General features: G+C 38.5%; 4 protein-coding genes across 5 annotated transcripts; 2 read left to right on the forward strand and 2 right to left on the reverse strand.

Annotated features, from left to right (window-relative positions):
• Positions 1 to 334: 334 nt before the first annotated feature.
• Positions 335 to 3134, reverse strand: WOX1 (WUSCHEL related homeobox 1). The gene is made up of 4 exons (XM_086256379.1): positions 2561 to 3134; positions 2140 to 2466; positions 1741 to 1817; positions 335 to 1104 (listed from the first exon to the last, which is right to left on the reverse strand). Exons 1-4 carry the CDS (start codon positions 2757 to 2759, stop codon positions 529 to 531), a joined length of 1179 nt encoding a protein of 392 aa, XP_086112505.1. The 5' UTR covers positions 2760 to 3134; the 3' UTR covers positions 335 to 528.
• Positions 3135 to 5554: 2420 nt separating this feature from the next.
• LOC147275319 (tubulin beta-5 chain-like) lies at positions 5555 to 7981 on the forward strand. The gene is made up of 3 exons (XM_086256378.1): positions 5555 to 6253; positions 6738 to 7007; positions 7174 to 7981. The coding sequence occupies exons 1-3, from the start codon at positions 5860 to 5862 to the stop codon at positions 7848 to 7850; spliced, it is 1341 nt and encodes a 446-aa protein (XP_086112504.1). The 5' UTR covers positions 5555 to 5859; the 3' UTR covers positions 7851 to 7981.
• Positions 7982 to 8520: 539 nt separating this feature from the next.
• On the forward strand, positions 8521 to 11662 carry LOC147275320 (uncharacterized). 2 transcript variants are annotated; one of them, XM_086256375.1, is made up of 7 exons: positions 8521 to 9289; positions 9597 to 9838; positions 10013 to 10135; positions 10253 to 10369; positions 10479 to 10661; positions 10986 to 11127; positions 11289 to 11662. In XM_086256375.1, the coding sequence occupies exons 1-7, from the start codon at positions 8827 to 8829 to the stop codon at positions 11495 to 11497; spliced, it is 1479 nt and encodes a 492-aa protein (XP_086112501.1). In that variant the 5' UTR covers positions 8521 to 8826; the 3' UTR covers positions 11498 to 11662. The 2 variants fall into 2 exon arrangements, with proteins under 2 accessions (XP_086112501.1, XP_086112502.1); XM_086256376.1 differs by having other exon boundaries at positions 8522 to 9289; positions 11316 to 11662.
• A 169-nt stretch (positions 11663 to 11831) lies between these two features.
• LOC147275321 (phosphoethanolamine N-methyltransferase 1-like) lies at positions 11832 to 15891 on the reverse strand. The gene is made up of 12 exons (XM_086256377.1): positions 15658 to 15891; positions 15443 to 15558; positions 14678 to 14815; positions 14428 to 14565; positions 14113 to 14256; positions 13729 to 13839; positions 13502 to 13643; positions 13060 to 13340; positions 12551 to 12712; positions 12388 to 12441; positions 12219 to 12293; positions 11832 to 12125 (listed from the first exon to the last, which is right to left on the reverse strand). Exons 1-12 carry the CDS (start codon positions 15671 to 15673, stop codon positions 12027 to 12029), a joined length of 1476 nt encoding a protein of 491 aa, XP_086112503.1. The 5' UTR covers positions 15674 to 15891; the 3' UTR covers positions 11832 to 12026.
• Positions 15892 to 16594: the final 703 nt, after the last annotated feature.

A 16594-nucleotide genomic window follows, 5' to 3' on the forward strand; every position in this document is an offset into this window, starting at 1 on the left:
ATATGAAGGTCGTCTCTCACATCTAATTCCCATCTCTGAATCCTCATATACATATATCAACATCAAACTCTCTTCCATGCATGACGCATCTACTTATATCCAGTCCATAGCTATCCCTTCATTCGAGGACTACCCAACGCTCTCTCTCTCTCTCTGATGATCGATCACATGCACATGATCTTACATCTATGTATATATATATATATATATATATATATACAATCACATGACACATCAAGTTACTTAAACGAGGTGTGTATATAGGTGAGGACATTAAACCTCTGCAATATGCTTTAATGTTAGTTTTGCATTGATTCAACCAACATGGTCCAAATGCAATTTAAGGCAACCGCGCGTACCTTCTAATTGATATTAGTTATTACACAACTCCCATGAAATGTAACATCAACCACAATAACAACATTGTCCCATTTTCCAACAAATTAAATAACAAAATCTAATTAAAAACTACTCATGCCATCATGCACATTAGAATATTCATAGGTAGCTAGCAATTAAATATAGTTGTTAATTCTTCAATGGAAGGAACTCAAAAAAAGGGTAATTAGGAGTAGTACTGAAGTTAGCACTCATGGCTGAACCAGCGGATAACTGGGTCTCCTTTTCATGGTGAACATTGCTTTCATGGCCATAATCGCCACTCCGAAGTGGAAACAGTTGAAGGGTTTGAGATTCTTCTTGATCTTGAAATCCATTAGTGTTTTGGTTTTGGTGGTTAATGAGTAGGCAACTTTCTACTGATCTGTAAGGTGCTATAAAGATGCTGAGATCATTATGATGAGTCAAGGACTTAATGAGATGCTTTTGGTCCATGGTTGCCACTGTTGCTCTACTTGTGGTTGTTGTTGTAGTGCAGGTAGTACAAGATGTAGTAATAGGGGTAGAGTTTATGAGGTGGTGGGTGGGAGCTGCTGTAGGAGGAGAAGGACAAGACAACTGCATCATCTGCCACGTGGCATTCCTTTCCACAAAGTTTCTTGTTTGCTGCAATTCTTCTTCATCGAATTGGATCCATCCATCCGTCCTGCAGTGATCAGCTGCTGCTGCTTTTGCTGTCCTTTGCAATATTGAAACAGCAGATTCCTGCACAGCAATTAAAATTGTCAATTGGTCAATTATGAATGAAATTGGCATGCATGCATGCTGATGCATGGGCCATTGGTTCATTCATTCATGTGAATGAAGCCAATATACACATGTACGGGTAAGGTTAGGATTGTCTTTTTGTAGGAGGGTGCTCATTTCTATAGAATATATGAGGGGTGTTGAGAGATCACTGGGCAAATGAGATTGATGAATAAGCACAAGACCCAAAACCCCAACAAGCTAGCTAATTTTCATAACAGCAGCCCCGACAGAAAGGAAGGAATGCAGCTTTTAGACCCTTTTCATTTCCCAACAAGCATAGCTTTAAGCTTTTGCTCCTAGCTAAGCACCTTGAAATTTAACCTTCCCTTCACTTCTCTACATACAATACGTACGCTTTTCAGTTTTTAATTAGTTAATTAATTTACCCTCATCATGATTCCATAATCATATGCAAATTACCCCTGCTTAATTGCTTAATTATAAGGCAACTTTTTACATATTTGAGGAATACCAAGTTGAAAAAGGAGGTAACTAGTGTTAGTATCTAGCTATGTATTCTATATATGAAGCTAGATAGATTGAAGAAAGACATATATGTATAATAAAAAGGAATGAAGACAGGAAATAGACCTCTGCAAGAGTACTGCAGTTTGTGGAGGGTGCCCAGTTCTTGGTCTGTTCAACTTCAAACACTGTCCTACTTGCCCCTGCAGTTTGCATGTGTGTAGACATAAAGAAAAACAAAAAGAGTACCACTTTACATGCATCTCTCAATTCTCAAACGACAATTCCAATATATTTTTCAAATAATACTAAAATTATAATTAAAATACATATAATAAAAAGTAAAAACATCCCTAGCTAACAACAAAACGCACAGAATGGAAAAGACCATACAAATAAAACAAACATGGATTGATCGGCCAACGTTTCCTGTGATAAATATATTATATATAATAGAAAAACAAAAGAAGATTATTTGAGTGGATTATAATTAATTAGTTATGTATGTAAGTGGGTTTGAATTACCTAATTGATCTTTCTTATTTTCTGATGACAGAATTTGTAGGTCGTCTGCTGCAGAGGCGATTGCGGATTCCATTTGACGGCGACGTTTCTGCCTTTCTCGTGCCTTGTGATTTTGGAACCAATAGAAGACGTTCTTGCCCTCGATCTTTCCATATTTTCGAAGCTGGGTAGTGATATGCTGAATTTGGTCTGCCGATGGCGTTCGAGTCCCTCGTCGGTACAACTCTTCCAGAGCCCTTAACTGCTCCGGCGTTGGGTTCCACCTCGAGCTCACCACAACCTGTGGTGTGTTCAACTGATGATCCCTCTTGCTTTGCTCAGCCACACCTGTAACAACGTACAACAAGTATTAATTAAGAAACGGACTTTAATTAGCAAGAATATATAATTAGTGCATATGTACAATATTAATTATATGTACCCAGATGGTGATATTGTGAGAAGAAATCATTGCCATGATGAATTATGGCTAAGCACGGAGGAGGAGGAGGAGTGGTGGTTGAAGTGGTGTTGGGAGATGGCAGTGGCCTTGGAATGAGAGGCCGAAGCTTCCGACCGTTGAAGGAATCAGGGATGTTGTTGAAATCACCACCGTCAATATTATAACCCATCATCCACATTTTGATATATGCTCTCCTTCTTGCTCTAGCTGATCAACCTCTCACACTCTCAGTCGATCTAAAGGTGCATATATATTATGTTAGGTAATGTGGTGTGGTATGAAGGGGTGAAGAATGGTGTTGGAGTTGGGAAAATGGGAAACTGGGAAGAGAGAGAAGGATGAGCTAGCTATTGAGCATGCAAGGTGGGGATGGTGTGAACTAAAATAGGGTGTTGCCTAGCTAGCTAGCTGCCTCACATAGGCACTAGACATGGTTTATATTTAGAATATATTGATGCTTGAAAGAGAGAGAAAGAGAGGGTATTGTTGAAAAATGGGTTCGTTGAGCTGAAACAGTGAAGTAGGCTAGTGTTTGAGTTTCAGACATTCAGAGATGGGGATTGATCACTATGAAAAGAGGGGGAGAGAATAGGCATTGTAGTTGTGTTGGTTTAATACGGAACAAAGTGAGCAAGACACGAGGTTGACTAGGCTATATTAATTTAATATATATATTATTTAGTTTATGAGATGGAAGAAAGAGGAATGTGTCGTGTTTGTGTGTGTGTGTGTGTGTGTGTGTGTGTGTGTGTGTGTGTGTGTGAGTGTGGAGAGAAGGACAAAGGAAAAAAGAAAAAGAAAAGCTAAGAAAGAAGAAGACAGGCAAAGGGTGGAAGATGAGGGAGAGGGAGGAAGCGTGGAATTCTGGGAGGTTTTTGGGGAGTAGCGAATGAAAAACGACGTGACGATCATGAGGCTTATCATATGCCTCATCACCCTCTTTACCCCTCTCTCCTCTGCCCCCTCTCATTTATTGTTCTCTTTTCGTCTCGTGCCTTTCACACTTATTCTCAATCCGAACTGCCCTCTCTCTCTCTCTCTCTCTCTCTCTCTCTCTCTCTCTCTCTCTCTCTCTCTCTCTCTCTCTTCTTTGTCTCCTATATATATACTATAAGGTCCATGCATATATATACTATAAGGTCCATGCATATATATGCACCATCTTGCAACCATATATTGCGCATGGCATTCATATATGTCTTATATACCACAAAGACAAACATATATATTGTCTGCATTCCCTTTTTTTTAACCCTTACTTACCCAAAAGATTTGATCTGATCCAATCCCATCCACTCTCCAGTCTCCACTGTACAATATGCATATTATAAATTTCTTTGTTCTATCTATATATATATGCTATCACATATAAAGTTATAAACATATATATCAATTCTATCTGTAATTTGTCCTTTTGGGTGTGAGACTGAGATATCTATGTTAGAATGAATGAGATTACACCTTTTACGTGCTACCAAATTTACTGTGTCTCATTTGGAATCTTCCTTACTGCCATACACCTACAATTAATTAAATTCAATTCAATTATATGGGGGTCCATATGTATCTGAGTCCATGTCCTGCTGTGAAAAAAAAAGAGAATGCATGCAGCTTGCAGCTATAGCAGCTCAGTTGCTCATCTCTTTTATCTTCAAGACATAAGAGCCCTTCATCATTATTTTGTGGAATGACTCAATTCTCGAGTGAATACTGCACCTCTCTGTCCTATTTCAAACCCATAATTGTTTAATTATTCAATTTTATCTTTTTGTTGGATACAGGACCTACTTCTGCCTAATCTGAAAGTCTACTATACGTATTAATATATTCTGTAAAAAAGAAGGTATTAACATGCAAAACACCAATATTTTATATAAAAAATGTAATAGGATGTCAAATCATGAATCAATGACAGCATTTTTTTTTCCTTCCTGAAAGTCAACGACTCAACATGTAATATGATCATGTTATCATCTTGTTAACGAAATATAAATGGCCCAGCAGGAGCACCTACACATATTGTTTAAGGCATATATGCAGCTCATAAAACTTTTGAGGAGGCCTTACCACATCTGCATGGAGTAATTGGCTAAAATCTTAATTCTTTGAATTAGGTTAAAATTATTAGAGAGAGTAATTCTTTGAATTAGGTTAAAATTATTAGAGAGAGGCTAAAATTATGAAATTTGAATTCAAAACCTCTTTTTAACAAAGGGAAGATTGAGTGCCACCACTAAACCAAATGATTATTGACAAATTAAAAGCTTAGTTGAGTGTATTATATGGAGGTTAAATGATTCCTTTAATCATTAAATTAAGGAGAATATTTATTTATTTTAGAATGCTTTTAAATACCATTATATGAATATCTAATTAGTAAACAAATTATGTTTAATAAGTTCTTGAGATTAGTCTAAATGGTGACTGGTAGGGTACGTGAGATAAGAGTTATGATTAAGCTAGTTTCAGGTTCGATTCCTTCTAATATAACAAAAAAACTTATGTTTAATATTTCAAAAAGGAACATTCTTAATTAAATAATGTCTAAGTTCCACACTCTTGGCATTTCAAGAAAATATGTAGGAGGGAGAGAAGAAAAGGGGGTAGATTATGGGCAAGAGGCCAAGCCCAATAAGTGGCATAATGGATTTGGGTAAGCTAGGAAGGCATTTTTGGGTTTGTTTTGAAAGATGGCCCAATTATGTAGTAGGAGGTTTTTTTTTTTTTTTTTCTGGCAAAAAAAAAAAAAAAACAAGGGTAAATGGGCCTTTGTAAAAAAAACAAGAAAAGGGTAAATGGACTTCACCTGCTAGGAGCCTATAATCAACGGGAAGAAGTTAATTAAATTACGACTAAGCTTATATATGAAAACAAGAGAAACGCCATTTGATCCTTTGGTTTGAAATAAGAAAATGAATGAATGATGTAATAGGAGAGGCCTGCCCTGTTAAGCCGGCGATAGTGAATGAAACACTCACAAATGGCAACCATTAACACCCAAAACTAACAATTAACAAACCGCACCCCCACTACCACTCACTAATTATACACACATTTCTCTCTCACCAAACGGACACTCCTGAGCCGTCCGATCACTCATCCTAATCCCCCCATTCTCCATCTCCACCGTGGGATCATTCCCCTGGCCGAGTATAAATAACTCCCACGACTACTTTCCCTCCAAAAGCTCTTGGTGGGGGAGAGAGAGAGTCCTGAGGCACTGACGGTACATATCGGTCGATCGATATCTCGATTTTACCCCTACACAACAAGCGAGAATGAGAGAGATTCTGCACATCCAGGGAGGGCAATGTGGGAATCAAATAGGGTCGAAGTTCTGGGAGGTTGTGTGCGACGAGCATGGGATCGACCCGACCGGGCGGTACAACGGGAGCGCCGATATTCAGTTGGAGAGGGTCAATGTTTATTACAACGAAGCCAGCGGAGGGCGGTACGTGCCCCGGGCGGTGCTCATGGACCTTGAACCGGGCACCATGGACAGCATCCGGGCCGGCCCATATGGCCAGATTTTCAGGCCCGATAACTTTGTTTTCGGGCAGTCCGGTGCGGGCAACAATTGGGCTAAAGGCCATTACACCGAAGGCGCTGAGCTTATTGATTCGGTGCTCGATGTTGTTAGGAAAGAAGCTGAGAATTGCGACTGCTTGCAAGGTACCTCTATACTTTTAATATGATTTAATTTAATGCAAAGAATGAATTTGATTCTCATATTTTACATCAAAGAAACCAGTTTAATTACTTCTTATTAGTTTTCATGGATTGACATATATGGGGATGTGATCTACTTTCATTACATTTACATTACAGGACAGTTGTTTGTAATTAAGTTAAATCATATTGTATTAAATTAATTGCTTTCTGATCAGAAATGTTAATGCAAATTGTATTATACTATGAATTTTTGTATTCATTGTATTGCTACAAGTTAATTTTCTGGTCAAAACAATAATCAGTTATAGTCAAAATTTAAATTGTTGTTTCTTTATTTCTATGTTTTTTTTTTCTCTTTAGATGAAAGTATGAAACATCTCATTTTGCAGGGCTGTTATTATGTTACCAAATTCTTGTGAACAAACTATTCTTAGGCGTTATTTTAGATGTCACTAATATTTTAGGCCTTAATTACTTGATGCAGGATTTCAAGTATGTCACTCACTTGGAGGTGGAACAGGGTCTGGAATGGGAACTCTGCTCATTTCAAAGATCAGAGAAGAGTTCCCAGACCGGATGATGCTCACCTTCTCTGTCTTTCCATCTCCAAAGGTATCAGACACCGTTGTGGAGCCTTATAATGCCACGCTTTCAGTTCACCAACTTGTTGAGAATGCGGATGAGTGTATGGTCCTTGACAATGAAGCACTCTATGATATCTGCTTCAGGACTCTCAAGCTCACCACCCCAAGCTGTAAGTTGAATTGACCTTAACTTGAGACTCACCTACAATGTAAACTTACAAATTACTTCTGTTGCTTTTAAGTTTTCATACTACATTGTTTCCCTATGAAATTGAAAGAGAAACAGCCTAATTTGGATCAGGATTGCTAGCTAATGTACTTTTTTTTTTGTTCCAGTTGGGGATTTGAATCATCTAATTTCGGGAACTATGAGTGGGGTCACTTGTTGTCTGCGATTTCCTGGTCAGCTGAACTCAGACCTCCGAAAGCTAGCTGTGAACTTAATCCCATTCCCTCGACTACACTTCTTCATGGTGGGATTTGCACCTCTGACATCTCGAGGATCACAGCAGTACTGTGCACTATCTGTCCCTGAACTGACACAACAAATGTGGGATTCCAAGAACATGATGTGTGCAGCTGATCCGCGCCATGGCCGTTACCTCACAGCATCAGCCATGTTCAGAGGCAAAATGAGCACCAAAGAAGTCGATGAGCAGATGATGAATGTGCAGAACAAGAACTCATCCTACTTTGTTGAGTGGATTCCAAATAATGTCAAGTCCAGTGTTTGTGACATCCCACCAAAAGGTCTTATAATGTCTTCGACTTTCATTGGGAATTCCACTTCTATACAAGAGATGTTCCGAAGAGTAAGTGAACAGTTCACAGCTATGTTTAGGAGGAAGGCTTTCTTGCACTGGTATACGGGAGAAGGAATGGATGAGATGGAGTTCACTGAAGCAGAGAGCAACATGAACGATCTTGTTGCAGAATATCAACAATACCAAGATGCCACAGTTGAAGAAGATGTTGAATATGAAGATGAAGATGGGGGTGTTGCTGAAAACTGAAGGTGTTCCACAAGTTTGCTGTTTCGTATGATGCAAGCAATAATCAACCGATAATGTTCATTTTGCATATTTTTTTATTAGTGCAATGGTGTGTTAATTAGTAGTGTTCACTGCACTGCTACTCTGGTAAATTTTGTTTTCCTTTATATGAAGAATCACCAGTAATTAAAATTACTGCTTCTGGTTGTTTGCCTTCTAGGATGAAAGAGTTTTGGTACTTGTGAAGAGCTGCATGGCCCCAGTAATATTCATAGGAATCACCTTGAATATTACATGTACCAAACATTCTTCTCCGAGCCCTGCATGGCTGCATCTGTTAAGGTGTTAAAAGTGATGACTAAACTAGTGAACTGTTAAAGCATACCAATTTTGAAGTCAAATGAACGAAATAATAATCCTGAAATATGACCCTTGAGTCTCTTTATCTTTAAACTTCAGAGTACAGACAAAGTGTTTTTTTGGCCAAAAGTACGGACAAAGTTAATTATCGGAAAACAACAATAATTAAAAGGTTCTGGTCTCCCCAACTTTGTGTAATATTTCACATTATGAACGTGAAGACTTTGGACCACCACTGAAATAAAATCCCATGTGCCACACGTTTGGTACTCCCTCTTGGGTAGAAATATCTTTCGTTGTCCCACTTCCATGGTTCCAGCTTTCCACTCTGAAACCCCACACATTTTTGAATCAAACTTAATTATATATCTCTGCAAATCCCACTTTCTGATTCCATGGTCTGCTTTCAAGTTAAAAAAATTAAGGAATAGAAGGCTGAATAGAGAGAGAGAGATCTTGCTCTTTGTCCTATTCCAGTTTTCCACTCTGAAACTCCACTCTTTTTTATTGTCTTATAATTCTCTGAAAAACTTACTTTCTACTTCCATGGTTTGAATTCATAAGCTACATAAAGAGAAAAGAGAAATGGCTGAATAGAGAGAGTGGGTGACCTTTATTTGAGTCCTCTAGCTCATACATGGCTTGCCCATCATCAACAACATGGAGAACGACAACAACCGACTCTACTTCCAAAATTTCAATCTACTTTAACAACCCTTCTGCGTTCCTCTTCTTCTCCTCCATTCCCAACAAACGACGACGCTTCATCGCTTGTTCATTAGATCCCACCTCCACTTCATCAATACCATCATCTTCTTCTTCAACATCTCAGAAAGCTACCTACAAGAACATAGCAAACAAGAAATCTCTTGAAATTCAAAGAACCAAGGATGGGACTTTCTCAGTTATACATAGTGATCATGAGCGCACACTATCTGAGAAGAAGATCAAGAACAGCAAGAAGGATGAGATTAAAAATGGTGCAAATAAGGGATTGAAATCTGGTCCAAGAAAGAGAAGACCCTTTTGGCAAAAGGCCTTCTTTGCATCCAAGAAGCTAAGGAGTATTATGTTGCTCAATGTCATCACAATTGTCTATGGTATGTATCTTTTCCCTGAGCAATTTGTCTTGTGAGAAGATATATATTACAAGCAACTTCATCTGCTAAGAAAATTATAGTAATTGGTTTGATCAAACGAAATTTAGTGGTACAAAAATCTTTAAGGCCTGTTTGATCAGTTTTTGTTTGTTGTTTTTTTCTCTGTTCTTTTAATAACAAAGGTCATTATTTGTTTCAATCGGTTTGTTAAGGATTCTACTTTCATAGTGTATTAAAATAATAACTTCATATGTTGAATATTATAAATTCACAAAAGCTCTAAGAAATATGCTCATTTAAACTGCAGCAAGTAACATTCCAGTTGTTAAAGAGGTTGAAGCTGTGATGGACCCAGCAGCCTTCTCTGCAGTGCGATTTGTCATGTCAGCCATCCCATTTCTTCCATTTGTGTTTCGATCACGAGGTGATGTTCAGACCCGCAATGCAGGGGTGGAGTTGGGGTTCTGGATCAGTCTAGGGTACCTTCTTGAGGCACTTGGATTGCTTACATCTGATGCTAGTCGTGCATCATTTATTTCTTTGTTCACAGTAAGCTCAAAAATTTTGCAGACACAAGTACTATTATATCTTCTGAAACATATATTAGAAATGCATTGTTAGAGAGGAACAATAAGTACGTACTTTCCTGTGAAAAGACATTTGTGATTTGTGTTTAAAAGTATACGCACATTTTTATAACATCTTGGTAATTAACTTGAATAGGTTATAGTGGTACCATTGCTTGATGGCATGTTTGGAGCAATCATACCTGCTCGTACCTGGTTTGGAGTTCTCATGTCTGCTCTTGGGGTTGCTATGCTGGAATGCAGTGGATCACCTCCAAGTGTAAGTACTACTACATATATGCTCAACTTCTTGATGCTTTAGGTACCGTTGATTGTGTTAGAGAAAAATAGTACTGATCTCTTTTTCAATGAATGATGGTACTAATTTTCTTTCCAGGTTGGAGATCTTTTTAACTTCTTGAGTGCAATATTTTTCGGAATTCACTTGCTTCGAACTGAACATATTTCACGAAGCACAAAGAAAGAGAACTTCTTAGCACTTCTTGGATATGAGGTATATATGCATGCAATCATGCAAGCCATCATTCCTCCCTCTTTTCCTTTTTCACATAGCTCACATGTAGATGTTTGGACAATTAATTATCTTTTCCGTGGTTTATTAGGTTTGTGTTGTTGCTGTCTTCTCTACAATTTGGGTTATTGTTGGAGGGTGGTTTGATGGTGCCAACAATTCCAACCAATTAACATGGACATGGACAGAGCTATTGGACTGGATTCTTGCATTTCCATGGATACCTGCACTTTATACTGGTGCATTTTCAACTGGGTTTTGCTTATGGATTGAGGTACACTTCCTTAGGTCACACAGTACTATTGCTGTACAAAACTGAATTTCAGCACTATTCGAATGCCCTGTCATCGTATAAAATCTGTGCCTTGTGCCCGTCACAAAAAGTACGTTGTGTGACATGCAAGGAATCAATGCTGCAATTGTTCAATCTAAAAAGAACTCTGCAACGCAAGCACTCGATTAGGAAGCTGATCATAGAAACTCAATCAAGTGAATATTCCTGAAACATAGTTCAATGTATCATTAATTATTGGAAACTTAATAGGGATTGTTCAACCATTCTGTTCCTCTTCCTCATAGAAAGTGTTCATTGCTATAGATTGCAGCCATGCGTGATGTTTCAGCAACAGAAACAGCCATAATTTACGGGCTGGAGCCGCTGTGGGGTGCTGGTTTTGCATGGTTTCTCCTCGGCGAAAGGTGGGGTGCACTTGGATGGATCGGGGCTGCTCTTGTGCTCGGTTAGTACTTTTCACATGTTGCATTCTTGCTGTTCTGATGTGTTCTAGTTTCTTGTATGAAAAGGCTTCAACTTCTTTCCCTTCTTACCATGTGGAACTGGTGGAATCATTTGGCCACTATAATTGTCAGTTCTCATATTTGCTTGAGACAAAACTTACAGAACTTACTGGGCTGCATTTTGCGTTAGGTGGAAGCTTAATGGTGCAGATATTTGGGTCATTCCCTCCCAAAGAATTTATGGTCGCTGAAGAGGGTAATGAGGAAGGTGATCTCCTACGGGTACCCCTTGAGCGTAAATTACAGAATGGTCTCTCTACTTCACCAGTTGTTGTCAGATCCAAAAAGGATGTAAATGTAATAGATTTCTAATGCGAGTGTATATACCTCCTGTTTTTTCAAGTTCATATGCTCAACATGTATATAGCATATAGCTACAAGTTTGAAAGTAAACAACAAATAATGTATAGAGGAACATTTATCAATGATAATAAGTGTAGGTTACCATCTCCAATTAAACATTTCTGAGTTGCAAAATCTTTGGCACATATTTAATCATGATATTAATTTTTCTTTGTACCATATTTAGTTTTCTTTTCTCCCTAACGTTTTGAGACACTCCCCAATGGCCCAATCCCCATGAACCAAAGAAGGAGAAGGAGTAACACATCAGATCAATGACGATATGGAATTGTCTTCGACGTTAGACTTTTAAAGAACAGAGAGATTCTTCCCATAACACTGAGGACGAATTAATTTATTAACGACAACGACATAGAATGAAATAGGATCGTCTAATGACAACACGCCAACAACTGGATACAACAACCACAAACAACCTTCGTCCCAAATACATAAATAAACTCAAATAAAGCATGGCACAAGTAGAAAATATCAGACATCATTTCTTCTTGGCAATGAAGAGGCCCCACTTCTGCTCTCCAGAGTTACTCCTGACAAGCTTTGCCTTCCATCCACCAACTATGTCATTATAGTCCTCCTGTGGGTATTTCAATCAAAAAGAGTCAGAAGAATGAATGCATAGAGAATCAGAGATCAATGCAAAAGGCACAGAAATGAGGAAGAAACGCACTTCAGAAAAGTCCTGGATGAATGCCTCCTTGTCCTTCTCAACAGCATCCAATTCCCGCTGCAGAACTGCTTTGAACTAAAGCACCAGAAAACAATTTGGCTTCAGATCAGGAAGCTCAAACATAAACATTTAAACAAAACTACAAAGTTAAACATAGGTTTATGCAGACCTGCTCAGTACGATCCTCAGCAATGACCTCATCAAAACCAGCGTCCTTAAGCATCTGAGATTAGTATAAACATACAAGTATCATTTTATGTCAAGGAAATATGAATAAACATTTTATAAGGCGGGCCAAGTAAAAGCAATCAGATGCAAAATTCCAAACATACCTGACCATATGCTTTTACATCATGGAGATCATATCCTCTTTGCTTAATATACTCAGCAAACTCTGCCGATGGAGTTCCAGCACTCCTACAGTAATCAGTGATGAGAACTTTACCTCCTGGCTTCAACCATTTGTAGAAGGATCGGAATAAAGCGGGTTTGTCCTGCAATTGTTCAAATATTAGTGATGAGTTTCATCAGTCAATTTGGCAATCAGAGAATGGTCATAATATTTGAATCTGTGAGGATAAATATGCTTCTAATAAAATATTAAAGTACTCTTCCCAGGATATTAGGTGCAGAGAATGGTAATTTTCTTAGCAACATAAAGGTAACCATTGATACAGAAAAACTAGGTACAGTTTCCCCTTCCAGTCTGTGGGATGTGGTTTAGTGTGTATGTGGGAAAAGCAATAAAAGCAAAAGGAAAATAATAGAAAATGAAAAGAAGAAAGTTCTCAGGTTGCTCAGATAACATATTTCCCATGGAGAACAGGATGGGGGTTCTTACTTGAATGTGTAAAATGGTGTCACGGCTGTATATCACATCAAAGGTGTGTTCAGGATATGTTTTTTTGGTGCAATCAGCAACTTCAAATTCGACAGCGCATTTGAGTCCAATGGCATGTTCAAGAGCAAAGGAAATCATATTTATAGAGAGGTCAATGCCAACAACCTCCACATCAAAGTTTGCGGCCATATAAAAGTCACCTCCCCCAATGCCACAGCCAACATCTAGAACTTTCTGGTCAGGCTTAAGGTCCAACTTTGCCACAAATTCCTTAGTCGTTTCTGCTCAAAAGAGAAGGGTTCACTCAGAAATGGGGGGATATCATCTACCTCTACCACAAAATAATAGTTCACATATACAAAAACATTTCCTTAAACCTCTATCAAACATGTTGGAAAAACAAAATGAGAAAAGGAAAATTAAAAATCAGCCAACTCATTACCAATCCCTCCCGTGCTAACAAAACCTTGTCCAAAGACACGCTCATATCGTAATATGCCATCACATTTATACTGGACATTATCTAAGAACTGCTGGAACCCTCTATCATCCTGTGAAGTGACTTTCTGCCATATCCAGCAAATCTGTATTTACACAAACATCTTGTGAGTCAGCCAGTTCAATAGCAAGGAAGGAGCACTATAAAGTCTACCTTTGCTAATTTGATACCTGATTTTGATTCTTTTTGTTCCGAACATAAGCTCCAATGCATTTGCAGCCAACAAGAGAGAGTTCAAAGAAATTTCCAGAATCATCATTCATATGGCATTCTTTAAAAACCTGCAGTACAATATTAGTCAGAATTAAATGTCTAATAAATTAATAATTAATACTAGGAAAACTTTACAAATTATCACAGACAATCACAGGAAAAAGCATGAATTAAAACATCCATCTTTAAGTGGTAGCATCGTACAGCACAAATTGAATAATCTCCCAGCCACTACTACTACAATGAATTACTGAGAACAATGATAATCTCTTCACGTATTTAGTCAACAGAATTGAGCACCTCCATAGCACATCCTGAACAAAGTAGTAAAGAAGGCAAACCTTGGTATAAAATCTGGGTTCCCGGTAATGGGTTGGGTTGTATTTTCGCTTAGAGTCTCCAGATTGGTGGAAACAAGATTCTCTGAAAAATATATATCCGCCAACCTTCAACCATTTCATCATCCTTTGTGCCAAATTCTCCACCTGCAAAGTGGAAAGACATTTTGATTAGATTAGAAAAAATTACAGTAAAGAGAGAAACTATCTAATGATCCCAAAACCTGCAGAAACACTAAAAGATAACAAAGACATAACCTACATAATCTATAACTCACATTGATGAAAGGGAAGAACAAGTGACTCAAGACAAATTACCTCCTTATCCGATAGATACATAAGAAGCCAATTTGAGAATATCAAATCCACTGATTCTTCAGAAATTTTCAGGTCAGATGATGTCACATCAGCACAGATGAACTTGACGTTCTTATGGTGTCCATTAATGCTTTCATTCTGCAAGTAGAATATGATAAGTAAAACCATTAATAAATTAATACCAGTTTCGCCTTCACTTTGAGACACAAAGTATAAAAAGTAATCTTCATAAGTAGGGAACTGCTGTTACCTTCTTTATCACATTGTCAATGAAGTCCAATGCAAAAAGCTGACCAGCCTTTTGAGCTAATTCACCAGTGAAACGGCCAATACCAGCTCCCAGTTCCAAAACTGATTTACCCTCATAAGGCGGGAGCATAGAAAGCACCTGATTCGATCCAGTTAATTTAAAACATCATGTCAAATACACCAAAAAAACAAAATGATTGAGAAGGACTCAGCTTCATATTATACAAAGGCAAAAAGTTGAGTGAGATAAAAAAACCAATCAAAACATCACTGCTGCTTAAACAACAAAGGCCATACAATGTCATGTTTTGAATAAAAAATGCTTCTCACTCTCAAAAAGTTCTCCTTTTTTTACTGGTCACCACATTTAGTGGATGGGATTAACTTGGGAGTTCTTTTTTTTTTTTTTTTTTACCATAATCAATTTAACGACCATAAGTCCATAACCATAGTTTTCTTCTCTTTAGTTATCCAGTGAATAGCTGAAAAGTCTATGTTAGCTTCCGCATTGTAACCATGGCCATGTCACTGATTCATGGGTAATTCAGTAAATGATTCATGTCTCAAATAATGAGGGATCTTTTAGATTTCAAAATTTGAACTTTCATTTGGCTACAGGTAATTCCAAGTTCCAAAGTCCAAACAGAACCCAGAGTTTGTTGCAACGGACAAAAACAGAGTGCCTCACCAATATATTCAGCAGCATTGTCGTTTTGCAATACATAGTTACAGTTATACATATATTACAAGATACAGATATGCATACCTCAGGTCGTTCTTCTTTGTCAAGATCAGAGGCCTTGGAGTCAAGCATCATGGCCTCAACCGTCAAATCGGCGGAGTTCTCCACCCAGTAGTTCTTCTGTATCTCACGCTCTTGTCCTACACAAAACCAATCACAGCCAAAACAAATAGTCAGATCCGAATCAAGACCATAAATGACCGTAGAATTAAGCAGAAGAACGAAAATGCACACCATACCATTGGAAGCAGCCATTGTAGAACGAAAGAGCTGAGCTGAGAATTGGAATGAGGAAGAGTTTGCGAGTGAAATGCGAAGAGAATGAGCTTAAGAACCCTCAACGGCAATGCGTGATCTGGAAAAGCTCCTTGATCTTCGGTCGCGCGATCTGCCTCTCTGCTGCATAGCCCGCACCGCACCACAACACCACTCACTACACGCCTCTCTCGCCCGATTCTAGTTTCTAGTGTGCGACTTTCACCCTGGCCTAGATTGGCATTTTATAGGGAAAAATCAGAAAGCCTAGGGGCATTTTCGTAATTCTCTCATTTCATTGCTATTGGCCCCAGCCAGCGTAGGTCCCACAGGATTCAATGACCCTAGGGGTCGGCAATGGGCCGGGCCGGGCTGGCCCAGGCCCAATCTTTCGGGCTCGGGCCGGGCTCGGGCTTGAATTACAAGAGCCCAACAGAACTTTCGGGCCGGGCCGGGCTGGGCTTGGGCCTGAATACACAAATCCGAAGCCCACCCATCGGGCTTGAGACTAACGGGCTTTAGAGCCGGGCCGGACTAGGCCCGAACGGGCAGCCCAATAGGCCCGAACGGGCAGCCCAAATTAGGCTTTTTTGGCTTCTCAAATTGCTTAATTTATTGCCTAATTTATGTCTAGTTATAAAACTTAGCAGATACTAATTCATTGGTTTTGACTAATTCATTGGTTTTAACTTGCCAAAATTTTGCAATGTCAGCTCTCAAAGTCACAATTTAACAAGTTAACAACATATAATTTAATTATAAATAGAGGGGGAAATGCATCACTATAGAATGTGTACATCCCAACTAGGTTGGCACCTACACAACCTATCTATCATTTGCATTTCACATGTACATCCCAACTAGGTTGGCACATACACAACCCTCAAAACTGAAATGTATTGATTTAATTATACTAAAAGT

Source organism: Dryas octopetala, chromosome 9, assembly GCF_963921425.1.
Source record: "Dryas octopetala chromosome 9, drDryOcto1.1, whole genome shotgun sequence".
NCBI classification, from domain to species: domain Eukaryota; kingdom Viridiplantae; phylum Streptophyta; class Magnoliopsida; order Rosales; family Rosaceae; genus Dryas; species Dryas octopetala.

Coding starts and splice junctions, on each gene's coding strand:
- LOC147275321 (XM_086256377.1), bottom strand. Junction 12,294..12,387: donor CTGAGGATCGTACTGAGCAG/GTCTGCATAAAC, acceptor CTGGTGCTTTAG/TTCAAAGCAGTTCTGCAGCG. Junction 12,126..12,218: donor TCATCCAGGACTTTTCTGAA/GTGCGTTTCTTC, acceptor AAATACCCACAG/GAGGACTATAATGACATAGT.
- LOC147275319 (XM_086256378.1), top strand. CDS start 5,860: ATGAGAGAGATTCTGCACATCCAGGGAGGGCAATGTGGGAATCAAATA. Junction 6,254..6,737: donor GAATTGCGACTGCTTGCAAG/GTACCTCTATAC, acceptor TACTTGATGCAG/GATTTCAAGTATGTCACTCA. Junction 7,008..7,173: donor CAAGCTCACCACCCCAAGCT/GTAAGTTGAATT, acceptor TTTTTGTTCCAG/TTGGGGATTTGAATCATCTA.
- WOX1 (XM_086256379.1), bottom strand. CDS start 2,759: ATGTGGATGATGGGTTATAATATTGACGGTGGTGATTTCAACAACATC. Junction 2,467..2,560: donor CTCACAATATCACCATCTGG/GTACATATAATT, acceptor ACGTTGTTACAG/GTGTGGCTGAGCAAAGCAAG. Junction 1,818..2,139: donor AAATAAGAAAGATCAATTAG/GTAATTCAAACC, acceptor TGCAAACTGCAG/GGGCAAGTAGGACAGTGTTT.
- LOC147275320 (XM_086256375.1), top strand. CDS start 8,827: ATGGCTTGCCCATCATCAACAACATGGAGAACGACAACAACCGACTCT. Junction 9,290..9,596: donor TGTCATCACAATTGTCTATG/GTATGTATCTTT, acceptor TTTAAACTGCAG/CAAGTAACATTCCAGTTGTT. Junction 10,136..10,252: donor GCAGTGGATCACCTCCAAGT/GTAAGTACTACT, acceptor TTTTCTTTCCAG/GTTGGAGATCTTTTTAACTT.